The sequence below is a fragment of the Saccostrea cucullata genome, unplaced genomic scaffold (genome assembly GCF_032062105.1).
Source record: "Saccostrea cucullata isolate Sc308-1 unplaced genomic scaffold, CSIRO_AGI_Scuc_v1 ctg6619, whole genome shotgun sequence".
Lineage (NCBI taxonomy): Eukaryota > Metazoa > Mollusca > Bivalvia > Ostreida > Ostreidae > Saccostrea > Saccostrea cuccullata.
In genome coordinates, this window is record NW_026928237.1 from 16980 (window position 1) to 28346 (window position 11367).

Genomic DNA, 11367 nt, shown 5'->3' on the forward strand with positions numbered 1-11367 from the left:
ATTAAAAGTTTTCGGAAGATATGATTATTACAAATTAAGAGCCATTCTCTGTAATGATTTGAAATTTTATATAGGAGCTGTGGCACGCATAGTCTCAGAATTTCTCCAAACTCTCTATGATAAAAGGCATTGATACCCTGAACTGAAATCAGGCAAAAATTGGTTGCTATGTTTTTTAGTTACCATGGCAACATGTCTTAAAGTTCGAAAAATGTCATTTTTTAACATGTTTAGAGCCCCATAGTTAACATTTGCGGCAAAGCAAGCAATTGTTAATGACTGTTTCCAAAAGTTGAAGGTAAGATGTCTCAAATGCATGATAAACATGTTTGGTAAATCAACTATTACATACGTTACTATGGTAACAAAGTATTCAAAAGTAAAAAACATATTCATTGAAATTTATGAAGTCATACTCGTAAAAATGAAAAGCAATTATAGGATAAAATGTTACCAAATAATAGAAAAAAGAGTCTTGAAACACATACCAAGAAAAAATATGATATTTCATTTTGGTTGGCAATGGTTGCCAAGGTTTTTATGCCCCAGAGAGCCTTCAAAGTAACACTATGTATGTTTAGATATGATCCAATCTTTAAAAAAAAGCACATTTCCTCATAACTAATGATCAATTTTATAAGATGTTGGTGTGCTCCAAATTTTCCCATTTCAAAAAATTCAGATTAGATTCTTTAAATAGAGCGTTGCTATGGAAATAAGCAGAAAATATATGCTTAAAAACCTGAAAAATATTTTGTTTCCTTGGATACGTACCCTTAAATGTAGATTCCCAAAACTTTTATGATAGATATTTATTAACAGCTAGCTTGACTTTTAATTTTGACTATCATCCAATCTCTAAGTGGATGCAAAAAGTTTGGCACACAGGGTTTAATATTGATATAAAGTTAAAAAAATCGAACATTTTCCCTTCTTGGTAACCATAGCAACAGTGTTGTTTTATTCATCAAATTTTATCAATATATGATATTTAACTTCAGTTCGAACAGATAAGACTATTCCAGCTGAGCTCTTTAATTTGTTTCTTGATTAAATGGCAATTTAATTCTTAATGCAGCGGAAAAAAATTCAGTTTTAAGCACTGGTACTTTGTTTCCATGGTAACACTACAAAGTAGCAATTATACCCAATTTTTCTTATGGTTTTGGTGTTGCAAGGTCCTAAGGATGCATATTTGCCAGTCTTGAATTTTCATGTTTTTCCTCAAGACAGTAGCATTAACCCAATCTTAGTTACTGGTTTTGCATGGTTACACTGTGTTACCATGGCAACCATAAAAGTTATTTATAGAATAATATTGCTTATACTTATATACTTAAGGTCAAACATTTTCATTGTTTTTCTTAAGTCAATGATTGAGTTTTAGCATGTAACACCTACCATTAGTGAATATGGAGTGTTTTTCAGCATATTTCAGCATTTTAAATGTATTCCAAATATACCCTTGGTTACCACTTACTTAGAGATATATTCTAAACAGTTTCTTCACAGTATAAGTGACATCAAGGTGTCATGTTTTTGTTAGAATGGTTTGTTTGCTTTTTCTAGTTTTTATTAAGCCACAGTCAGGATTTAAAGTGGCTGAAAGTCTCGATTTTTCAAACTTTTCCGGCTGTTGCCATAGCAACCGAGACACTTAGCAACGAAATTTTGTTTGATATTTGTTTCTGGTGTCAAGTACTAAGCATGGGTGAAGTTTCATCAAAATCGGTGACCATGCGTGGCAACGAAGTTTAAGTGGTTACAGAGAATGGCAATTAATTCTCTCAATTACTAAAATCGAAGTCTAGAAATTTTGTTTAATACATGTTTTTTTTTTCAAAGTGCGTTAAATTTCCCCATGGTAAAAATGTTGATGTACACTCTTAACGCACTTGAAGGTAATTAATTTTTATTATTTATTATTTTTTTTTACAATGTAATGAATGTTGCTAGACGAGCCAATCAGAGAGATTAGACTTGTACTGTAGTGTAACCACACAGAATTAAAGATTATCATAGATTTTTGTAATGGTTAAAGCTAAGGAGCGTGAATTTGATGATCTTCAGTCTTTGAACTGTGTCAACCAAAGGCATTTCGCTTAAGGTTAAAAAAAGGGGGGTGATAAAAGTTCTTTTAACCTTATAATCGCTGCAAGAGCGATAACTCTAATTTCAGGGCGATCAGAAAACCTGAACGGTGAACCGTGGAGAAGACAGGTTTGGGCGGACACCATGAAGACGTGATGAACAAAGAACTGACGAATGACTTCTGTTATTCTAGAGACCAATTGCAATGTGAGACAAGTTTTCTTCTAAGTGAGTACAACGGTAATTATATTTAGAATTTCATTAAAGAAATTATTCTTGCAAATGTTGTACTTTCGGTTTGTATATTTTCATGATCATTTTTGAAAAGGTCATTTTCAATTTACCCTAAAATTGAAACTTGAATTAGTTAAGTCTGTAAATATGCAATAAAGTTGTTAAAAATAGATTCCAACATTAACAATTTGTATTTCTAAATACCATATTTCATGTAATTATGTACCTTTATTATACAGTTAGATACAAGGAAGTGATATTCATTAGTATTTATTGACCAGTCCAAATGATTATCATTAATTCATAAAAATGCAGGATTAATTTTAGTAACAATGCTATTCTTTATTTACAGAATATCTACAGAAACTATGGATCCCCACCTCAGTGCCCAGGATGTGATCAGATGTGACCTTTGTGAGACAGCTATAGTACAGATGTACTGTGATTTCTGTCATGTCAAACTCTGTAAACCCTGTATTGGAGAACACATTTCTGATGAATATGACAAACATAAAATTGTCCCTTTCCAACAAAGAAAATCCACCTTGATTTATCCAAAGTGTTCAACACATCCAAACAAATCATGTGATTTACAATGCAGGGAATGTAACTTTCCTGTTTGCTCCTTATGCTCTGCATCAGAACAGCATAAAGGTCACAATTTCTTAGTCCTCACAGAAATATACGACTCAAAGAAAAATGATATTGCAAAAGATACAGAAGAATTAAAAAACATTATTTATCCTAAATACAAAGAAATCACAAAAGATCTAGAAACACAGATGGCTAACTTGGATGGAGAATATGAGAAACTTACAACAGCCGTGACAGAACATGGAAAACAATGGCACAAAGAAATTGACAATATCATCAATGCTATGAAAAAAGAAATTGATGATTTTAAAGTAAAACACTTTGACATTATGAAGAAACATACAGAAGAAGTTAAACAAATACAGGCTCTTATTGAACAAACTCTGCTCAACCTGAAAGAAATAGAAGAATCAAATGAAGTGTCCATGACCATGGAATACAGCTCCAGAAACAAGGAATTCAGCAAACTTCCTTCAAAAGTATCACTGCCCATTTTTAATGCTAAACAAGTAGACAGAGAACAGCTCTACAAGTTGTTTGGATCTCTTACACCATTATCTACTACATCAGAAGAAAATGACTACAAACTTAAGAAACCAGAAACATCAACCAGAGAACTGCTGGAAGAACCAGAACTTATCACTTCTATAGAAACTGGGTATAAAAAACTCCACAATATTACCTGTATCAATGAAGAAGAAATCTGGACAAGTGGAAGAGTCAGAGATATGAAATGCTTTAATATACAAGGCTCACTTCTCAAAACAATTAGAAAAAAATTAGGGGAATGGCCAAATGATATAGCAGTGACAGGTGATGGAGATCTAGTGTACTGTGATGGGAAGAAAGGGACTATTAATAAGGTTACGAATGGGCAGACAAAGAAGATGATCAGACTACCGGACTGGACACCCAACAATCTCTGTGTCTTGTCCTCTGGTGATCTCCTGGTCACCATGTTCAGTGATGATGATACACAAGCCAAGGTTGTCCGCTACTCGGGCTCCACAGAGAAACAATCAATCCAGTTTGATGAGGAGGGTAAACCTCTGTATTCAGCAAATGACAAAGCTAAGTACATCAGTGAGAACAGAAACCTGGATATCTGTGTGGCTGACAGTGAAGCTGGTGCTGTTGTAGTTGTCAACCAAAGTGGAAGACTCCGATTTAGATACACTGGTCATCTTCCTACTATAAAGAAGGAACCATTTGAACCTTTGGGCATCACAACAGACAGCCAGAGTCAGATCCTGACAGCAGATGATTATAACCACTGTATCCACATCCTTGACCAAGATGGACAGTTCCTTCGTTATATAGATAACTGTGATCTGCAGCATCCATTTGGTTTATGTGTGAATGAAAATTATTTGTTTGTTGCTGAATGGGAAGGAAAGTTGAAAAAAATTAAATACCTTAAATAGAGATGTAGTAAATATATTTTGTATATGCTTCTGAAAGGTGGTCATAATGGGTCTATTCTTTATATAAATTTGAAATATTTCATTTTGTGAGATAACATTTCATTGCAAAGAATATTTTTTTCTTCAAGTTTTCAGAAGATGATATGTGGAAAATGTAGACTAAATAAACATGATAAATTTCAAATTATTTTCAGAAAATTTGATGAAATTTTTATGAAAGGATGCCACATTGTTATAATAAGGATACAATATTAGATATACATGTACATTGAGATCATGATATGCTGGTTTTCATTTGAATTGAATGGAATTAATTGTCAGTTCTTATTTAAAATAATTTCTTCTTAAGTTTATAGGTTCAAGACATTGTAAAAAGATGCTGTATATTATGCTTTTAGTGCGTATGTTTGTATTTTTTGTTATATTTAAAACAATTCTTTAAACGTTCTACATTTAGTGGTGTATTATATTTAGCGATTTTGGTGGAAAAAGAGTCCGCTAATTCAAGCTCATTGCTAGTGCCTTAAATTGTATATTAACATTTATAGCTACCTTTAGCACATTCATTAGCATTAAATCAAATCTACGCTTACTTGTTGAATATTGAATTTCCGTCAAATATCGTAGTTGCCAAATGTAATACAATTTCAGTTTTATCATAAAATATGAAATAAGTTGATTTTATTTTGTTATAAATTAGATATCAAAGGTAATGTGGTATTCTATGTAGAAAATTAAGGACTGAAAGTTGAAGTTGGACTCTAACCCCTATCCCCGCATGAAAGATTTAGAAACTTTCAACGGAATATCAAATCAATTACAAGTAAATGCTATAGGTGCCTAGGAATTGAGTCCACCTCTCCCTATCTAGTTTTTTTCGAACTGAAAAAAAAATTGGCGATAACTGCAGGTGATTTATATTTTAAAATATCCACAATAACACAAATCTGTAAACTGGTTATAAAATTGGACTCATTGAAAGTTCAGAGATGAGATCTTGTTTCCTGGATGATTATGTATTGATCAGGCAGAAGGGATATTTGTGGTAACTTTTGATTTTTTTTTTTGTCGATTAAAAAAAGGCATTTCAATTGGTTTGAAATATGTATAAGACAAAATATAACCAAGTTATAAGTTATATCATTTTAAAAACTATGGAATTGAATTTAAACAAAATGATGAAAGTCCCAATCAGCTATTGTGGCAGACTATTTGGTGTTCTATTAATTAAAGTCTCATAACAACTTTCCAATTCATAAACTAGAATTCCCATGACAACGTAAAATACTGGGTTTTTGACATCATTGACAGCTGCTTTCTTTTAATAAAAATGTGACAAGTAATTACCTTGTCATTGGTCATTTGCAAAATGATTTTATTAAAAACATTCTATTTGTAAATACAATTTCTTTGAAAGCTTATATCAAAAAGATGCTTGAATTTAAATGACAATATCGAATTGGTTTTTGGAGACAAGGGCTTCCAACAGTCTACTGAGTTTTGGAATCCCAACCTATTTTTGTATCTATATGAAGCAGGATTTGTCCAAAATTTTCATATCAGTGAAATATTCTGGAGAGGGACATTAAACAGTATACAATCAATCAATCAAACTTAGCGAGATATCAAAGGACTATAAGACATGTTGGTCTGGTGTCCCTCGACGTCCAACATGACATAAACTGATTCGGGTTTTCTTGGCCGACTTCGACCACTTGTTTCAATCAAAACGAGCTGAAATTAATTAGCTGAAGAGTTCTAGCAATAGTTTTCTTCAAATCCTTCGCACTAAGGTTCATTTCTGTCGGTATTAGAAGTAGTACAAAGTATTTGATGCAGACTATAGCTTGAAATCTTCATCATCGGAGGTTTAAAGGAAAAGGATATTTCTATAAAAAATCAATAATTTTACATTTTGTTTAATTTAAACCTTCAAAGGTAAGAAGCGACAGTTTTAAAGTGATAGAGACTTTTAAAAAAATATGTGTAAAGGAAAAAAGGATACCTAATTCATATCAGCCCGTATTGTCCCTAACCCTATTGAAACAAGTGTTAAAATCAGGCCAAGAAAACCCGAATAAATTTGAATGATGAACTTATAGTCCCTAAAAAACACTTCATGGGCGTCGAAAGCTAATTGAAAGTGGGGAGTGATAATATATAAGGCAATCAATTTTGTGGGGGGGGGGGGGGCACTTGCTAACAGAATATTAAGAGAGGCTATGACCCCCCCCCCCCCCCCCAGTTCCGACGTCTATGCACTCATGGCCTTAAACTCAACATTTAAATATAACGATGATGTATCCTCGATTAAAAATGGTTACAGTTTGTATAAGCACTTGCTAACAGAATATTACAATGTAGTGAGTATGAGAATCAATGCAGATCCATAATATGTATTATATTGATCTCTGCTGAATTTGACCATAAGTTTTCTTATAAAATCTTTAATCCATGACACACTGGTTATAAAATAAGGATGTCTTATTTCCATTTGTGGCACTAACATATCTCTTCATTTGTAATACAAATAAAATGTTTTCTTGAACACCATCTCTTGAGTGATAGCATATGTTGAACAGATTTTAAAATTCCAACCATTATTACCATCAATATTGCAAATCCTTGGACATCTGATTTTTTCTCAGACCCACTGCATTCGATATATAAAAGCTGCGATGAGCTTGCCTAAAAGCATAAGAATACATAAAACATATCATGGCATTTGTAATACAATATCGCAAATCCTTTGACATAATTTGATTTTTCTCTCAGACCCACTGAATTCAATATAACAGAGCTTGACTGTATTTAGACAGTGTGTTGGTATGTAGATAACCTGAATAAACAAAACAAACACAGATTTCTCTTCAGGCTGAGTAATTTTAATGCATATAGATATCCTAATAAAATATATGTTAACTAAATGCTTTTACAAAATCAACCTGATTCTTTGTAACAAAAATGGCACTGACAAATGAATGCACATGCATAGGCACCAGAGAAAAAAAATGTACACATGAAATGATGATGTGAATATGCATCAACTGATGATGTCATTGTTTTTTTAACAAAAATGTCATGACAGGCGAATCAGTCCATATTGTACAAAATAGACACATAATTGATAATAGCTGATATTGATGTGACATGCAAATACACTGTGCTTCTTATAATTCTTCCTTTTCACTGCAAGAAAAATATGCCTTGAGACATGTTACAAGAATATGGACACCCTTGTGCAAGAAAAATGTTCTTGAATCATACTATAGTCATGAATTTTGACTATTCTTACTAATAAATAAATATTGCTTTTGAAACTTATTTTTATTTTATTCATGTACATTGCCAAAATAAAATCAGGAATCAAGTGAATGGGATATTGGGCAGCATCTAGGCACAGCCTAATTTAGCACTCTCCTCGGTCAGGCTTACAATAAGTATTCCTTTTCTTAACTAATATATTTCCATTTTTAAGTTTCATTTATAAATGAACACTTTGTTTTCCTTACCCTGAACAAACACAAGAGAATCCACATAAGATTATTTTTTTTCCTGGTATCAAACATTATATTTATAAATTTCTTTTCATTTTAATTTAATTTTTCTTACTAATTTCATATAATATGATAATAAACCATAATATAAGAAATGAACTAGCATTATAATACATCTACCTAATCAGACCTGACATTATATACAGTTTGTTAGCAGATTGTTAGAAAATAACACATCATCAGATACATGTATATCAACACACACTGACATGGTCCTGTTTATAAGACCAAATCACAATCAAAGATATTTACAATCAAAGATATGCACAAGAAATCACTGGGAAGTTACTGGAGGAGCGGTATCGACTCCTCCCAGGTCTGTCTGTTAGAGACGCCATGCAGTCACATCATGTACGTCGACTCAGATCAAATTGAGCAGATGACGGTGACTGTGATAAATGCTCTATCATTGTCCTGGCAGTGTCATGTTCCTCTTTGAGGGATATTTTGGTAAAGTTTTATACACAGGGGATTTTCGTTTTGACTCAAACATGAAAAAGGATCCACTGATGGAAAACTTGTCTGGTACAGATGTTGTGTATCTAGACAATACTTATAACTCCCCAAGATGTGTGTTTCCATCTAGAGAAGAAAGCCAGAAGCTAATTTTAGGAATTATTCATAGCCATGAAGAATTCAGTGTAAAGACTGGACTGAGAAACTTAGGAAAGGAAGACCTTTTAGTAGCCATTGCTCAGGATCTTCAGGAGTGGATCAAAGTCAGTCTTCTTTCAGGTTCTAGATCTTCCAGATGTTTTTATTACAGGAGAAACAGATGCTAGAATTGAAGTTGTTCCCTTTTACTCCATTTCCAACAAAAAATATTGAGAGGTGGAACAAAGAACAGCCTGCAATAGCTCTTCTTCTTACCTCCCTCAAACAGGGTTAGAGATGAATCCTTTCTGTTACCAGGATAATGTGTTCATTGTGCCATATTCTGACCACTGCTCATTTAATGAGCTCACTGACTTCATAAAGCTCGTCAAACCAAGGTCTGCCTTTTCCAATTGTAAATGACATGAATCGGGGTCCTTTTGGAATTAGTATTTCAGACCGGGCAGATATTTCGGTTTTCAAGCCTAACCTCAGCAGTCCAAGGAAGAAATTTTTTGAAATTCCTGACAGTGTCAATAGGTGGATGTTTGAGAATCGAACCCTACCTCCCTCCAGACTGCTAAACAAGAAACCACTTGCCTTAAAAAGGAAGAGATATCTACAGAGCTTAAAGAGAGGGGTCCATTTTGATGATTCAATGGAGGATTTTTCTTAAGAGAAGACAAAGAAGAAGAAAATTCTCAACAACAAAGGAGGTGATAATAAAAAATCTGGACCAGAGGATAAGTGTGTGCCTACAGCATGTGGGCAAAATGTAGGACAAACTTCTGATAAGGAAAATTAAAAGGGAGAAAACTCTAAGAATTCACATCGTAGAGATATTACAAATCCTAAGAAAAATAAGGTGGAAAAACTTAAAGTAAAGTTCAGTTGGAGAAGTGAAAGTGAAAAAAGGTCTGAAACATTCTCTGAACATGTACAAGAATATGAAAGACATAAAGCATCTTCCAATATGGAGTGTTTAAGAGAACATGAAGAAAAAGGGGACAAGGAGATAGAAAGGGAAAATTCACAAAAAAGGAAAAAACATTCGTCAAAAAACTTTTTAATGTATGTACTGGACACAGACATACCAGAAATGTCAGGCATGGAAAATAAATCTGAATATCCTTCAAAAGAAAACAAGAGTACATGCTGTGGTGTAAAAAATTCAAATGGTCAGAGTAAAGAGACAGCAAAGGTTGATGGGAAATTAAATCCTATCCGGGTTGTTCCGATTGTGTCGAACCCTGAAAAGACAAAGGTTGAGAAGGCTACTAATTATCTGAGAGTCATTCCCATTACTTAAACTTCACAAAATAAGAAACAGAGCAGTGTTACTCTACAGGGTTCTAAGAGAGGACTAGTATTTAATGCTAAGCCATTGTGAAGCACCATTTCAATACATGTATTATTTATTTGATTTATTTATTTTTCATTTTATGATTAATGATGCCTATCTTGTTTTTGACTGTATGTTATTGGCAGCTGACATGAAATAGATCTGTGTCCTGAATAATTAGGGACTTTTATATTGATTATGACATTAAACAATACCTCTAAAATTTTGTTTACATTTTTGTAAAAATACAGAAAAATCCTAAAAAAATTTATTTTCCAATTTATAATGCTTTTGTCAAAAGATTTAAAAAAAAAAATTCAAGGAAAAGAAAAGTGAATCATTTTCCTGTAATACCGATAGTTTGATCAATTCATTATTTAACTTCTAACAAATTTGCAACAAAAATTGTAAACTAAACTTACCTTTAGAATTTGGATGAAATTACAGAGTTATGCACCTTTTATACAGTTATTTTTACTTTCCTCTCATTATATTTCTCTCAACTACAGTACTTACTTCTTTATCATGTTTATAGTTATTAGTTACTATTTACTTCTTTATTTTAAATATATTAAAATCTATTAACAACCAAATAATTTCTGTTGCAATAGGTTTGAGATTGAGCCACGTTTTAGCTAGATTGACAGGACCATAAATCAGAACTGAGAAAAAAAACAATTTATTAATATCATTTAAAGCCATATATGGCGTATGTACAATGAAAATTATTAGACTAAAATTATAAGAAATTATTATTTGTATCATTACTTTATACAAAGATAGAACTTTTCCGTAAATTACAAAATCTAAGTCAATTGCGTTATAAAGATATCACAATTTAATTTGGATTTTATCCGACCGGGAGAAAATACAAAAGATTTAAATAACACATTACAGAGAAGATAAATTTGTATTGTTAGATGAAACGAGGTGTTCTCCGTGTTCAGAATTGCAAGAAAAGCTTTAATTTATATGTATTAACCATATTTCTTTACTTAATTTTGTATTTTTCAAAAATATATTTTTTGATCAGTTACGCCATATATGGCTTTAAAAAGAGCCTATATTGGTCCATGTCAAACACTGACTTCATACAACATCCTTTACAAACTCTGCAGATCTCTCATCCTCTAGTGAAAATGTGGAAAATGGGAAAGGTGTCATGTTAGTTTGTTATTTATTGTCTCTCTTGAGAAATTTTCACTCATAGAGACCTGCAAATTTTGCTCAGCACTCATTGCCATTGAGCAGCAAGGGATCTTTTTCTGTCCAGCATTTCCTGTGACAAGGGACTTTGGTTTAAATGGTATCATCCAAGGACTGGTCTCCACATCCCACAGTTGGATTTGAACCCTTGATGTATGGATCAAGTCCTCGTGTTGTCTATGATGTCATGAGAAATGGGACATATTGTATGGTGTTTCAACATCATCGATATTTTGCATGGTGTCTTGAGATCTTGGGAAATTTTGTCATTAGGTCATGGGATATTTTCATATTGTATGGTGTCATACTGGGGTATATCTTGTAT

The 11367-nt window shown here is 32.6% G+C and overlaps 1 protein-coding gene and 1 pseudogene across 3 annotated transcripts; both read left to right on the forward strand.

Moving 5' to 3' along the window:
* Window positions 1–2212: 2212 nt before the first annotated feature.
* On the forward strand, window positions 2213–5005 carry LOC134276869 (tripartite motif-containing protein 55-like). Of its 3 annotated transcripts, none has more exons than XM_062759151.1 (2): window positions 2213–2319; window positions 2678–5005. In XM_062759151.1, the coding sequence occupies exon 2, from the start codon at window positions 2694–2696 to the stop codon at window positions 4341–4343; it is 1650 nt and encodes a 549-aa protein (XP_062615135.1). In that variant the 5' UTR covers window positions 2213–2319; window positions 2678–2693; the 3' UTR covers window positions 4344–5005. The 3 variants fall into 3 exon arrangements, with proteins under 3 accessions (XP_062615135.1, XP_062615138.1, XP_062615136.1); XM_062759154.1 differs by having other exon boundaries at window positions 2302–2331; window positions 2689–5005; XM_062759152.1 differs by having other exon boundaries at window positions 2310–2331.
* A 1602-nt stretch (window positions 5006–6607) lies between these two features.
* LOC134276865 (5' exonuclease Apollo-like) lies at window positions 6608–9170 on the forward strand (annotated as a pseudogene).
* Window positions 9171–11367: the final 2197 nt, after the last annotated feature.

Excerpts from the sequence above, each read along its gene's own strand:
- LOC134276869 (XM_062759151.1), top strand. The coding sequence starts at position 2,694 with ATGGATCCCCACCTCAGTGCCCAGGATGTGATCAGATGTGACCTTTGT.